Source organism: Morus notabilis, unplaced genomic scaffold (genome assembly GCF_000414095.1).
Source record: "Morus notabilis unplaced genomic scaffold, ASM41409v2 Scaffold759, whole genome shotgun sequence".
NCBI lineage: Eukaryota > Viridiplantae > Streptophyta > Magnoliopsida > Rosales > Moraceae > Morus > Morus notabilis.
The window spans coordinates 119,446-135,355 of record NW_010366029.1 but is presented as its reverse complement, the minus strand read 5'-3'; the positions used below and the strand labels follow the sequence as shown (position 1 = coordinate 135,355).

Genomic DNA, 15,910 nt, shown 5'->3' with positions numbered 1-15,910 from the left:
GCTGAAATCTTTTTATTTCTTTTTGTGATTCTAATACAAAACAAAGTGCATTTTCAACATCATGATTGTAGAAATATTATTTCATCTTCCTTTACATGTGTTATTTCTTGTATTCCTTTTCTTTAATTAGTATGCATGCATACTACTTTTTTGTCTACCGACACTGATTTAATTAACAAAATAAGTTTATGTATATTATCAGTCGATCTCCATTGTCCTATGTATACTATTTTGTGTGTCTTGTGCGTGTGTTTATATATATATATATATATATATATAATATGTTTGAATTCCTCAGCTTTGAATCCTTGATCACTCTCTAATTTTCATCGGTTGGATTATCATTTTCGAAATTAAGAGGAAAACAGACTAATAAAAGGACCTTCCACCCAACTTTTGATCCTCAAAATCAAACTTATTTATAGTTAGGACTTCGAATCAATGCGCTTAATTAACAGAAACGTGTGGGAGGGTTTCCTTCTATTTTTAATCAAAATGTTGGACTGAAAACTATATATGAAGATAATTATAGTTATAAATGATTGATGAGCTCATACTTAAGGGAATAGTAACCATAAATTACCATTAAGTTTTTCTTTTTGGAAGAATAAACACTAACTTTTACTCTTTTTTTTTTCGTTAAAAGGTTGGAATACCCAACTACTCATTCCAAGTTGCAAAGAAATTATTACTACTTTTGGACTTCAAAATCCACGTGCCTCAATGTAATTCGGAAGAGCACCAACCTATGGTTTGCATTGTGGGCCAGTGGGACCTAGAAGAAACGACAATTTATTTATTTATTTTGGGTAATTCTTAGGACATTTTTGAAGAGTCAATGATTACTTTGTTGGGTAATAGAAGACAAGTTATTAGATACTTTACAAGTTTGCATGAAGATCACAAAGCCATCAAGATCTAAAACTACATGATAGTAGTATAGCCTATTTCTATACAACTTGATAATTTTGTATGTGAAACTCCATAACTGATCTTGGATACTGTTAGTTCCGATCTATGTATATGGTAGTTTTCTTCACTAATTATTACAAGAAAAATGAGACAAAAGAGGCAAAAAACCTCAACACGTTCCAAGAAAATAAGGATATCCCACGTACGCAAGGTCAAGTACAAAGTAAGGACTAGTCCATGGTCTCACTCTCTAGATCTCAAAATATATAATTTGATTTTTTTAGGCTAAATTATAGAGTTATATTTAGACCTCATTCGTTTTGCGGATTCAAATTTTTAATTTAAATTGATATGTGATATTCTTTTAGAGTTTTTAACTGTAGTAAAAAAAGTTAGATGTGACATTTTTTTAGAGTTTTGAACTGTAGAACCCTAAAACTGAAAACTCGAATCGGTAAAATGAATGAGATCTTAGAGATTTGAATATGCCGATTAATAATGCTATTTAATAAATTATGCGAGAAGTGGTTGCATTAAAAGCAATTAGACATTGTAATCTATACATTTATGTTTGTTATCGAATTAAAAAGGATTTGAAATGCTCAAATACCTCTTTATTAAATTTGAAGTGGGCAAGAATTAGATTTATTCATGCATTCTTAACAACTTTATTTATTTATTTATAACATTGTGAAAGAATTATATAATTAATATGATTATTGTTGAGTATATATATATATATATATATTTCTAGCAAACATCATAGGCCTAATTTTTTGTATATCTAAAATTTTTGCTCGAGTCCCTGCAAGGCTGCAATAATAATTCAACTAATTCGGTTCATATGTATGAATCCTGTCCAATATTTGGACCAATTTTTCATAGGAAAAATGAAAGAAAAGAAATAGAGAGATAGGAGAAAAGTGGTAAACAGTAGCTTTGTTCAAAAAATTCCCATAGAAATTCCGCAAAACCGCTAGCACACAATTTACAGTTTAAACCCAATTTTTGCTGCTATTATTGTTATTATTATAAAAATGGTCGGTATTTTGTCCCCAATCCAAGAGGAAAATTAAAGGAAAAAAAATCCCTTGAAACCAACTACCCTGGAACAATAGAATTGAGAATATCGAACAATAATCCAAACAAATGTATTTAAAAAATAGCTTGTCTTGGCCGAACCCATTACTTTAATCACAAAAAAGTCATTAGAATAGGAAAAAAAAAAAAAAAAGAAAAGGTAATTAAAGGAACCATTGCATTACAACAGCCGCCCAGAGCCAATATAGGTTGCACCGTCTCCATCGAAGTACGTAATACACAGAATCCCAAACCCCCTCACACGAATCTCACGTGGCGACGACTTTCTGTCCTGCCCCTCTCAAAGGCGCCCACGCTCGCTCGTGTCGGTCGCACGTGTTAGAGTGTCGGTGGGCTTGGTAAGAACTAGTTCAAAGTTAAAAATAATAATTAATAATTCAAAAAAAAAAAAAAACAAGAACAGAGAGAAATGGGTTTTACATAGATTTTTGGTACAATCGTTAAAGGTGCCAACGACAGCCACGTGTCCAAGTTTTGAGTGTGACGTAAGCAATTCGTATTTCTTCCTTGGTTTTTACTGAGACATTGACGTGATCCAGTTTGGCGTATATTTTTCATTTTTTCTTATCCTCTTTTGGTGTATATATTGGAATTTACCATTGCGTCATTGATTTATGTATATTTGTGGCAACTGTTTTTCTTTGTCACAATGTGTGGCAACTGTTTATTGGCATTTAGAGCTTGAAATATGAATTTTCTTTATTCCAAAACAAAGCAAAAAAAAAAAAAAAAAAAATGAAAGCTTGAAATATTTGGATCCTGGACTGAAATTTTCATTTTTCAATTACAATGAAATAAAAGAAAATAAAAAATAAAATAATGACGGACAAGAGCAACCCCACAAAAGGAAAAGGGGCTTTGGAGGCTTTATTCTTGTCTTCTAAGCACTGCTGCACTAGTACACAAAAAGTTATGGTTTATGGACCGACAATTAGTATTATTATTGTTTTTTTCTTGAAATAATAAGAAATTTTTTTTTTTAATCTAACGTTGCATAATTTGAACACCTTTGGTATTGTCCATAGAGCCATTGAAGACATTTGTTTGATTTGGACTACACCTTTGGTTCATGGCGATGGACCCCAAAAGACACCTTTAATGATGATATACCATTATAGAAAATTGATTGTACATATTTAAGCACAAGTCTTAATCTTACAGATAGACTTGACTTATGCATTGATATTTGATTAAAACCTAGTTAACCAACCTTATGCAAGATGACGAAATTAGTATTAATTAACGCGTTGGTCGTTTTTAGGAAACAAGTTGAAAAATGATTACAATTCTATAAAGAAATGAAGTGCACAAATTGTTATTGTTTCATTAGAAAATAATCTATTTTTTGTAATATTGCATGACAAACCATTCATGAATGCATTTTTCATGAAAAATATTACTCTTACTTCTTTTTTTTCCCCCCCCACCAAACCATTCACGAAATGTATTTTTCTAAGAGAATAGATACGTATTATTTATGTAAAAATTCTAAGGCGAAGACGTGATTATGATGTATTAAAGTTTAATGGGGTGCAATAATGTGCTTTGTCATGATCATAACAACAAATTTAGTCCCCGAACTGGTTTAGAGCTATGAAAAATAATTTAAATGGAGATGAATGGATAATACATACTTGAAATACAAAGTTGACATTGAGAACCGATTATAACTGAAAAATACGAAAAGGCGTTAGTTATGAATGAGAATTATCAAGGCAAGTAAATATGGGTTTTTTTTTTTTTAATCACAATTAGGGGATTCCCGTACATGAAATCTGATGGTTTTTCCATCCAAAAAAAAAAAAATCTGATTCTTTTTATCGGTCACGCCATGCTTATCGCTCGCTACCTTTTCAAGCAGCGTAACTCAATAAATTAAACTTTTGATCTTTCTTTCTTTAATAGAAGGATAAATGTTGGTAAACTGACTGACTTTCTATATTGCAAACATGAAGTTATATGTAATTGTGGATAAAAGAACGACATATTTTATATACCACAAAAGAGGCCGGATATAAAGAATAAAAAAATAGAGAAAATTACAGATCATACCTTTTTAAGTACATGACTTACTTAAAGTATCAATTTTAAAAAATTATATCCTCAACTAACTCTAATCTAAAAGGTAAAAATATATAGGTTAATATTAAAGTGGTTAAAAATAAAAGAGGACACCATTTTAAGGTGTATTTTTAAATTTTCCGTAAAAATAAGAGACTAATTTGGCAATGCTACTCTTTTTTTTTTTTTTCACCTAATCCTGTGCCCTTTGATTTACTTTATTAGGAGCTAAAGATATCTCTTAAATTATATTTTTATCAGGCACTAAAAACTCAAATTGTGAAATAAACAAGACCTTTTGTATTATTGTTAATAACAATTTATTCCTCGATAACATGCATGTATGTATTTGAAGGGAATAATGTGACGAAGGGAGGCTGCTTTGTCGACAAAACGATCGAGCCTCAGATACACTTGTAAAAATGACGTGCGTTTCATTTTCTCACTGATATGGCACTACCTAATCCGATAATTTTTTTGGTGCCGATGATCCTAATTTGATCCCAACTTTTAAATTTGAGAAAGTGTTCGTAAATAATAATATAGGATCCTTAGTGTCTAATAAAATAATATAGGAATAAAATGCCAGTAAACAATATTAGATGATCCTTAACTCCTTATTTTGTAATAAATAACAAATATTTAGGAGACTTAGCATAACTAGTAAAAAAATAAATAAATGTGAGATACAAAAATTTTGAGCTCTATTTTGCCAAGGAACCTAGTGGCATAGTTTAAACATGGTTGACATTAAGCGCAAGAATTCTCTTCCTTTTTTCTTTTCTTTTCTTTTTTCTTTTTTTGGTCATTTCACATAAACTTAAAGCGGTCGAGCAAAGTTAAGACTTATTTAAGCATGTTTGGAAAATGGGGAAAAAAAAAGAGAAAGAAAAGATAGATAAAGCAGTAAAAATTGAAAAAAAAGGGACCAAAAAGGCAGATTAATTTTTGTCAAAAAAGAGGCAGGTTAATTTTCTTGTCTTTTTTTAGACTTTATATAGCATGTTAATGCACTGTTAAGTTAAGTTTTTAATCCTTAAATCTAAGCGTATCAGAGAATTTTGTTGTTGTTTTGGGTTGGGTTAAAATTACGGCTGTTGAAAAAAAAAAAAAAACATAAAAAAAAATAAAAACTCCCGGTTTATAGCTAGGCGCATTTACTAGTAATCCTCATAGCTAGTTAGTTAACCATACCAACTACCACAGAGTTAGCGCCGCACACCTCAGCAAAATCTTCCACGTGGCCAAACACAAACCTTCATAATAACATGAGAATGATTGCTTTGCTATCTAATTGACAAAATTGTCCTCAAACCGCACACGTGGACAAAATTCGAGCCTGTACGTTACGGTTTGACAAAGAACCGAAAAGTACCGGAACATACTCCATAGTTCCGTGAGGGAAACCCAAAGCATGTCTTCGATATTTTTAACAGTTAAATAGAAGCATCGGCGGCTTTCGTAGTCACCTTCTTCTTTTTCTCCTTCTTTATTTATTTATATTTAGTTTATAATTATTTTATTAATATGAGTATTATTCATAATAATGTGTAGAGTAATTATGTGCTTATAATTCATTATTAATTTATGTATATAAGAAGGTCCCAACAAGCTCAGTTAGCTGTCCACTCGTTTTTATATTAGTTTCCATTTTCTTCTTTCTCTTCCTCACCGTGTTTTCCAGAACAAAGAATTATATAGAGAGAGAGACAGACAGAAAGAGAGAATTTTTCGCCTTGGATTCTCATTTCCATTGGAGAAAACCGCAGGTTTCAGATTATTGGGCTTCTACAATTTTCTTGGGATTTTTTTTTTTTTGGGTTAATCCAAGGCAAATTTTTTGAGCAATTTGGTCAACATTTTGCTGTAAAGATCTGCGCTTTGAGGTCCGGCAAGTTCTGGGTTTCGTCAAATTCTCCGGACGAGTTTGGTGGTTTTTATTTGTTTCGACATTGATGGGTTTGGTTTTTGCTTTCTTGAGACGCCATTGATTCGGCAAAGAAAAGAAAAGAAAAAGGAAAGGAAAAAAGGAAAGCCCCTGTCTCTCTCTCTCTCTCCCCCTCTCTCTGGTATTTCGTCTCGCTACTTTCTCTCTCTCTCTCTCGGGATTTGACTCGTGTAATGCTGCGGTCAGAGGCTTCTAAAGCAGGGTCTAGCAGTTTCTCTTCCAATTGGGTAGTTCAGATTCTCGACGCGGATCGTCACGAACCGAAATCCTCAAAGATCTGAGATATTTTTAGTACCATAGAAATTCTGAGAGAAAACAAAAGATGATGAAGATGAGGACCAAAACGACAGGTATTTCTCAGATAAACGGAGGGTCCGCCGGCGGCGGAGCAGAGTCAACGCCGTCGGAGTGGGAGATGAGACCCGGAGGAATGCTGGTCCAGAAGCGCAACGACTCCGATCAGAACTCAGCTCCTCCGCCGACAATTAGAGTTAGGGTCAAATACGGGTCAACCTACCACGAAATCCATATCAGTTCCCAAGCCACATTCGGTGAGTTCCAATTTTCATCATCAAAACTGGAAATTGCAAATTTAGAAAAAAAGAAAAGAAAACAATCCTCTATTTTTGATTGATTGCAGGGGAATTGAAGAAAATGCTGGTGGGACCGACGGGTTTGCACCACCAAGATCAGAAGCTGATTTACAAAGACAAGGAGAGAGATTCGAAGGCTTTTCTGGACATTTCAGGTGTGAAGGACAGATCGAAGATTGTTTTGGTTGAAGACCCGCTTAGCCAAGAGAAGAGGCATCTCGAGATGCGGCGGAATGCGAAGATGGAGAAGGCCTCAAAGTCCATCTCGGAGATCAGCTTGGAAGTTGATAGGCTCGCTGGCCGGGTATTTTATTTTATTTTTGTGCATTGTTTTTTATATGTGTAGTTTCTGTTGTTTGTTTGTTCGCTTGTAATTGATGTTAAGTTGGGGGAAAATGGCAGGTTTCAGCTTTCGAATCCGTGATTACTAAAGGCGGTAAAGTCGCGGAAACTGATGTGCTTAATCTGATTGAGTTGTTGATGAATGAACTGCTTAAATTGGACGGAATAATGGCGGATGGAGATGTGAAATTGCAGAGGAAAATGCAGGTAATTTTAATTTTTTTTTTAAAATTGGGAATTCCAAGTTGTTGAATTTGAAACTTGAATAAGATAGTTGTGTTCAGCTTGATGTGTCCATTAGTCTTTAGTATTTAGTCACTGAATGTTATTATTAATGGTTATTTTGAAGGTGATGAGAGTTCAAAAGTATGTAGAAACTCTTGACATGTTGAAAATCAAGAACTCAATGCCTGCTAGCAATGGAGTTCATACCCCAATACAAGTTCAACAAAGGCTGTCCTCCAATGGGCAAAAGCAAACACCACCACCAAACCAAGACCAACAACCAAGACATTTTTACTCCAACGGCCACAGGCCAAGAGCGATTCAAGAGCAGGACGCCAGGAGTTCGTTTGGGAATTCCCCGAGGAGTTCGCTTGGAAATTCGCCAAGGCATTCGTTTGGAAACTCACCAACGCACCAGCAGCCACAGCCGCAGCCTCCTTCCAGGCATTCAACATCAGGAGCAGTTGTCATTACCACGAATTGGGAGACATTCGATTCTGCCCCGGCGCCCTCGCCGTTGGTCGTGACCTCTTCAACATCCACATCTGCCTTGGCCGCCAATAAGCCAGTCCAACCTAGATTCACCTGGGATCTTCTCTGAGTTAAGCCATAAAAATACCACGTCTTTGTTTTTTGTGTGTGTGGGGATGTGTTTTGGTTTTTGTCTCCTGTTGGTTTGCTATTCTCTCCTTATCATTCTTTTCTGTATTTAGCAAATGTTTAGGACCCCTTTACTCTGTCATGATTCTGTTCCTCAGAAATAAATGGGGTTTTTCACTATAACAGTGATTGTCATTCTTCTCAATTCTGTCCTTCTGAATTCACAAGGGTCTTTGATAGTGGTAAAATTGTCAATTTGTAGATTGATACTTGGACAAAATATTAGGAATTTTCAGACGTGAAGGTTCTGAGGTGTATTCTTGAAATCCTGCAATCAAATATGAAAAAAAAAAAAAAAAATCTTGTTGCACCTTCTCTCTTCTATATCTTTCTCTACGGTTGTGAAGGTAAATAGGGTCAACAAATCAAATTATGGTTGTTTGGAAGTTCTAACCATTTTTTCTTATGGGTAAGAAAGCATTCAAGTTCTAACAAGTGGAAATTGATAAAGATTATTGATCTTTAGATTTATACCTTGCTTCCTAGGTGGACTACAAACTGACAAAAATAGGGTTATCAGTGAAGGAGACTTGGGTAATCAAAATAACTAACCCCTCCAATGATAGAACACCAGGTGGCGGTAAAGAGTAGGGAATGATATGATAACATGGATTATTTCAAGTCTTGTTAGGAAATGTTATTTGGGATATGATTATATTTTGGTAACTCACTTTCCAAATTCAGAATGCTTTCCACAAGCCCAACTATTATAAAGAAAGTTTAAAGGGCTATAATAGCTACCTAAAATAACATATAGAGGAGGTATAAATTGGATATCCAATCCCTCACTCACTCTGATGTACTATTGTCTTGTAATCATTCTCGTGAAAAACTCATATAATGGAATTTACTTGAAACAAACACGTAAGAATTGGCAGACTCAAGTCCTCTTGTGGGGTTGGTTTTCAGTTAATTCACTATCAAAATTTGTCTTAAAACTTGTTGTGGCAAATAATAGTAATAATAAAAGGAAAATTAGAAAACCTTGTTTTGATGTTTGGTTGTTTGTTGGCTCTCTTTCTTGATAAACTGCTTGAAACAGAAGCCATGGAGATCTGGCATTCTCTTTTTCTACAAGAAATCAAATTGTGTGATGTGAAAAGATTGATTAATACCTACATATATAGACACTTATATATAAATTATTAGATATATATATATATATATTTCTTTAAGCTTAATATGGCACTTTTTTGACGAGCGTCCAAAGAAAAGAAGATTAGGATCAAATTCTTTCTGTGACCATCACCATATGGGAACACACACAATAATGATTTCCCAAAGAAATGCAACCAATCATATCGGACAGCCACATACAAAAAGATGATCACCCGCATAAAAGCACACGTTTCATTCATTAAGTAAAATATTATTTAACGGAATCAAAATGTACAGGAGAGATCTCAATCGTTAACTTTTATTAGAATAATAATTACATACGAAAGAAAGGCTAGAATAAAGGTGAATTTAAAAATATATTGCACCAAGTTAAAAAAAAAAAAAAAAGAAAAAGGGGTCGGGCTAGGATGCTTTAGCATGTTAGTCGCATCTCAAAAAGTAATATTTACTCCTCGTGAGAAGCTAAAGAACATTCGTGTATTCTTGACCAAAGATAGCCTCATAAAAACACATGATGTTATTGCTTTGAAATTAAAAAAAAAAAAAAAAGAAGACAAACTGGATATTATGTTCTGTGCAGAATATTAATTAGCTTTTTAATGGCGCCACCTACTTCTTCAATATTCCAGCTGGAAAAAGTTTAATGCATGGAGTTTTGGGGATCTGAGAAATTAGACTCAGTACTCATTTCATTTAATATATTAGAGCTCGTTTAGTTTATTAATTTGAGTTTTTAATTTGAATTTAAATGTAATTTTATGTGAAAATTTTTTACTGTAGTAAAAAAGTTAAATGTGACTGTTTCTGAGAGTTTTTTACTGTAACAAAACTCAAATTTTAAACTCAAATCAGTGAAATGAACGTTAATGTTTTTTAAAATTGAACCAAAATGACCCATATCATGAAACTACTTGAACTTGTGAAAAGATTGCTTACACTGCTTGGGATGTTGATCGTGAAAGGACACACATTATGATTTCATGTGTAGTTTGCTCTCTTGGGAGTTTGTTATATCATGGAAAAATATTCCATTTTGGCAACAAAAAAAAAGGAGAAAATAATGAGCTTCCTATCTAGGGTATATTGTATGTTTATTAATGTTAAATTTAGTTGAAATCATGTTAAACTGAAAAACTATGCTAATCTAACAGAATTAGTTTTAAATTTAACTGTTTAAAACAAAGCTTAAGAGGTAGTTCTTCATACCTTATCATAAAAATTTCAAAATAATAAATGGTAAAAAGTAATTGGGCTTTCTTTTTCAGCTGATAGCCTCACTATTATAGTTAATCTAGCTAGGTAAATTGCTGACTTACCAGTTGTTTGAACAAAATTTGAAGAAAAGTTCGCGAAAGAAAAAAAGGGAAAGTCGATCATTATGATACGTACCGGTGAGAAAGTTTTAGAATAACATTAATACTTTATGACTGTAATTTCATTTGTCTTCTAAATTTTAAATTTTCAATGCAAATACAGGAAAATTTGTAATGACTTTTGACAGCTAAAATCAAGTTTGAAGAAACAAATGTTACTGGGTTCTCAGTCCCGCTGTGACTGGCCGGGCCGAGGCTACGACTCTGGCCCACTCAACTCGTGGACAAAAAAAATTACAGAATTTATCTTTAAAAATGCACGAATCTAAATTTTTATCTTTTATTCTTAATTAAAAAGATTATAAATCAAGAATAAGCGAGAACCACTTAAATAGAGGAATCTATTGTATTTCGTCCTTTGTTCTCCATAGCAACTGGGGATCAAAAAGCACCAAATTTGATGACTTATTAAGGGAAAGACGAAATAAGAGCATGCTAGGGACCCTTCCCCTCCCCCGAACCCCCTTCCATTCCCCTTGCTTGTTCTTATTTGTTTGTGCTTAACACCCGTTAAGCACTTCACTCGCTAGTTTCTTTTTGATCTAAGGCTAAACCCATGCCCCACCCTATGGGCTCCCGTAGATTCATGTATGTACTGCCTACGAGGGCTTCCTCTCCCTTCTATCTCACCTCCGGTAAGGTATGGTTGTATCAAAAATCAAGGTCGGCCCTTATCTCATTCCTTCAGAATGGTGGGCTGTTAATACAAGTAGTGTCGTCCCTTTATTCCATTCCTTCGGAATGGCGGGACGAGAGAGGAGGATAAGGTCGGACCTTACTCCAAGTCTCCAAGTGGGCCCTCTTGGCCACCCTCGACCTTGGCTTTTTAGAGAATCCCGCTCCTGTGTCGTGGGACTTGTAGCTCGGCAGTCCACCGGGTGGGTTTGTTTATCCAAGGAAATGCCCTACCTTTGAGTGCGGTTTGAACTATTGATTTGCGTAATTGGAAGTAACCAATTAGGTTTACAATGAAACCTAGAAATCGATCACTGATCCAATTTGAGTACCTCTACAGGATAGACCTCAACAGAAAACTGAAGAGTAACGGCAGCAAGTGATTTTTTTTTTTCAGTAGTTCCTCATATAAAATTAGCTCGGACATGCCAACAGCCAATACTTACTCCTTTCCCTGGGACAACTAATCAAAACGAATACGGCTTAAATCCCTTCATCGGATTAGCTTGGCTACCCAGCTCTAGTAAGACTTGTAAGACTTCTTCCCGCGTGGAGCTAGCATGGGCCTCTTATGTTCCCCTTTGACCAAGTGCTATTTCTATAAAAAAGATTGAGTAGGAAAAACTGGAATTGGCTTCAATCGAGATTGCCTCGGCTTCTTCTTCCCACTAAACGAATCCCGTAAACGAATCCCCATGCTTGAGTAGAAGTGGCTTCCTATCTTCGCCTTCTAGCGTTCAATCTCCACTTTCATTTTCCCGTCTTTTTTGCTTGAAAAGGATTTCTCCCCATAAACGGACATAGGAATCGAAAAAGTTTCATTTTCCCTGTATTTTTTATTAAACCCTCTTCTTACCATTAGTACAGCTTCGAAAATCGTTCTCTTTTATTCGCCTATACCTATATGTGACAAATGAATAAAAAATAAAATGGAGAACTCGATTGAAGGGAAGGCTTGAGTTCAGAGATGAAGATAAGGTTTGGTGGCTTGCTTGCTAGTTTAGCTTTCCCTCTTTTTAATCTATATCAGATCCTCCATTACTTATTCGCCAATACCTTTTAGCTTTCCTTTAGCTGCTACTTTTTCCCAGTCCACGCCCAATCAGAGTAGTCAGTGTGCCTGCGTAGTCCTTCTTTGACGAAATGGATGCTTTAGGGGGGGCATTCCGTTACCATCCAACAAAGTAAATTCCACTCTATGTTCACTAACAGGAAATCAAAGATATTTCAAGTTACAGATTCTCTAAGGTCTGAATTGCCGGGTTTAAACAAAAAAACTATAATCCGGGGATCCTATGCGAACTCTAGAAATTGAATCTTCCAGGCTTGAGAACGAAGCGAGACTAATGGTCCCAATGGTCAAGAGACCTTACAGACTTCTATCCAACTCTGGGTTCTTCGCCTTCATCCAAATTTCTAGCTCTTCGCTTTTGTTTCGCTTTCGCTCCTCCATAGCTCTCTGGTAATGAGGAGTTTATCTCCCCGATCCTTCATTAAACAATATCCATACCTCATTTTTTCTGAATTACAGATCAACCAGTGCTGTCTTGTACTCAAGTAGTTGTCCAGCACCAAGAGCTTTCAAGGGAGGCAGACATGTATAGATAGTAGAGTGGCATACCTTCTGGATCGAGGGTCCCACCTGGTAAACACCATACAGGCAAAATACCTGCGGGGGGAAGAGGCCCTTCTCACTCAAGCTCAAGCATTTACTTTTCTAGTTAGAGACCAACGTCTTGGGGCTAACGTGGGATCCACTCAAGGACCTACTTGTGTCAATTCTGTAAATCACCGTTCTGTGGGAATCTATCTATTGTTTATTTGAAATAAACAACATGTGCAGGTGTCGCTTATACGATATGTTTTCCAAAAAGAACTAAAGAAAAAATATATGCAGTTTGTCTTGATAAAATTAAAGTAGTACTCATACGTTTTTTACAATATCATTAAGCATATTTTTGACAAGTGATTTCTTTTATATAAGTTTTTGCCCTTTTATTTAGCTGGTTTGAAACAAGGGGGAAAAAGACCGAAATATCATTTACTCGTATTTGGACTTGAGGTATAAATGATCATATTTATGTCCAAAAAATATGATCTGGATACTAAAAAATATTTTTAAAAAATTGCTAGAGTATCATTTTGGTATTACTAAAAACATATAATGCATATTCATAATAATTGTTAAAGAAAATGCAGGGTACAAAAGATGATTTTTCTCCTTATGTTTGTAATAGACCTACTTGAACTTCAGTTCTCGGATCAAACATGTCATTTAACAACTCATAAGATTTTCAAACGACATGAGATGCAGCTTGTTAGATTTAAAAAAATGACATGCTGCTAAGGACAATTTCCATGTCCCCTGCCGAAACGACATAACAATCTACATAAACTGAAAACATATGCAACAAACCCCCGGGAGACACCCGGGACATCCCCAGGAAATCCCTGGGACACCCCCGAGAGACCCCTGGGACACCCCACTCCAGGGACACTCCTGAGACACCCCTGGGACACCTCAGGGACACCCCCGGGGCACTCCCGGGGCACCCCCGGGGCCTATTCGGGGTACCCCCAAGGCACCCCCTGGACATCCCCGCGGCATCCCTGGGGCACCCCCGGGACACTACTAGGACAACCCAGGGACACCCCCAGGAGACCCTCGAGAGACCCCCGGGGAACCCCAGGGACACCCTCGAGAGACCCCCGGGGCACCCCCGGGACACCCCCAGGATGATGTGACCATCAGGGATGCAAGAAATACTCATCAAAGTCGATCTGGAAGAGAGCCAACTAGTCTTACACGTCAATTGAGCCATTCCGGAAGAGAGCCAATTAGTCTTAAACGTCCATTGAGCCATTGCATGGCCAACTTGCATGCCAATCCAAGATACACATGCAAGGGGGAATTTCAAGAAGTTAGGCATGTTTTCCAGCCCGGGATAAAGACAAATTGCGGATTAAGACTTGCCTTTATCATAATTCTATCTTTTTAGGTTTAAGTTTCAATTTAAACATTTAAATTGCATAATAGGCGTTTTTAAGGAAGGAGTTAGATTCAAATTTGGATTCCTTCCCTAAGAGATTATCTTTAGGCGTTTTTAGGAAGGAGTTAGATTCAAATTCGGATTCCTTCCCCAGGATAAGCTTTTAGGCATTTTTTAGGAAGGAGTTGGAGTCAAATTCAGATTCCTTCCCTAGGATAAGCTTTAGGCTTGCGCTTTCCCTAGGATAAGCTTTTGGCTTGCGTTTATCATGTTTTTAAGTTTATCTTATTTTAGGCTTCTATCTCATTAAGGATAAAATAAGACTTTTCAATTTTTAAACCTTTTCGGCTTATACTCGGCTATTTAAGGCTGAAAAACAAAAATTAATAAAAAAGTTTTGACGTTTATTCACTTTGTGAGATATTCTTCTTGAGTTCTTGAAGAACTATTATGAACTTATCAAGGTTTCCTTGTGGCGTTCACCCTTGACTTACCAAACGAAATTTCTATACTCGTTTGTGGCGTCTTCACCATACCAAGGTTCTTACTTTGCTAAGCAACGGGTCGCGGTTTCCATCAATTCTTGAAAATCTTGGATCGTATCCCATATTTGGCTAAGGGTTTCGTCACATTGTTGGTGGGGTTCGTATCACATGAGACCCCCGAGAGACACCCGGGGCACCCCCGGGACACCCCGGGGTCCCCGGAGCACCCCTGTGACACCCCCGGGGTGCCCCAGGGACACCCCCGGGGCCCTGACACCTCCGGGGCACCCCTAGGAGACTCCCGGGGCAACCTCGGGGCGCCCCCAGGGACGCCCCGGAGCACCAACGTGACACCCCGGGGCACCCCTGGAACACCCCCGAGACACCCCTGGGGCACCCCCAGAGCACCCCCGGGACACCCCGGAGCACCCTCGTAACACCTAGGGGCACCCCCGGAAACCCCCAGGACACCCCCAAAATGAAGAGTTCAAGAATCGAAGACGCGTTGATGTAACAGAAGAAAATAATTATTGTAATTATTTATCTATTTGATTTGGTTGTGATTTATAATTTCCATGGGACCCGGCCAAATCAATCTCAATAGCCGATTACATATATTTATATTTTATGTTGATAATTATAAATTATATGTCCATGCATATAACGTGCCATATAGATATATTGTGCCTACTCATATGTTTTATAACATGCCATGCATATACACGCATTTATTATTATTTATTTTATTTATTTAAAAGAGTTTTAAAATGATAAAATAAAATAAGAACCATGCGCTAAAATCGATTTAATATGATTAAATTGATTTAAGTTGCAAAATTGATTTGCAAAATAATGTTACATATGAAATTGAATTTAAGAGTTAAATTTTGGATTTTCACATATTCAAAAAATAAATTGTTTATTTTTCGATTTGAAAACCATAAGATGTTTTTTCAAACAAAATACATATTTACAAAATAATGAGTGGGAGAGGGTTGTATGAGAATACGACCCACTAGTATCCACCGTAGCGCAACACCGTGAGATCCGGAGAGTGGCTTTGCGGCGACATTGAATCACCCTCCCAAAGGAGAGTGTTCTGGCTGGATCAATAACAAGGTTGGCTTCCTAGAGATAAGATTTCAGGATGTATTTTTGAATTGACTACCCAAAGATAGCAATCCAGAGTTAAGTCTATAGGATCTGAAACGGTGGTTTATACTCATGAAGATATAATCAAAGTTTGTTGGTTATATTTTGACTAAAATAACGGTAGTTAATAAATATGAAAATATGAGATATTTTGAGTATGTTTATTAACTGAGAGGAGTCTCGGTTCAATTTGTAAATAATTTGACTATCCAAAAGTACACTTTATTTGTGGTAAGTTGGATTATCGTTGGCACCTAAAATTAAAACATGATTT

General features: G+C 36.2%; 1 protein-coding gene across 1 annotated transcript; it reads left to right on the top strand.

Annotated features, from left to right (window-relative positions):
* The first annotated feature begins 5,589 nt into the window (after positions 1 to 5,589).
* LOC21398820 (BAG family molecular chaperone regulator 1) lies at positions 5,590 to 7,987 on the top strand. Its single transcript, XM_010109096.2, has 4 exons — positions 5,590 to 6,573; positions 6,663 to 6,919; positions 7,018 to 7,164; positions 7,307 to 7,987. Exons 1-4 carry the CDS (start codon positions 6,345 to 6,347, stop codon positions 7,781 to 7,783), a joined length of 1,110 nt encoding a protein of 369 aa, XP_010107398.1. The 5' UTR covers positions 5,590 to 6,344; the 3' UTR covers positions 7,784 to 7,987.
* Positions 7,988 to 15,910: the final 7,923 nt, after the last annotated feature.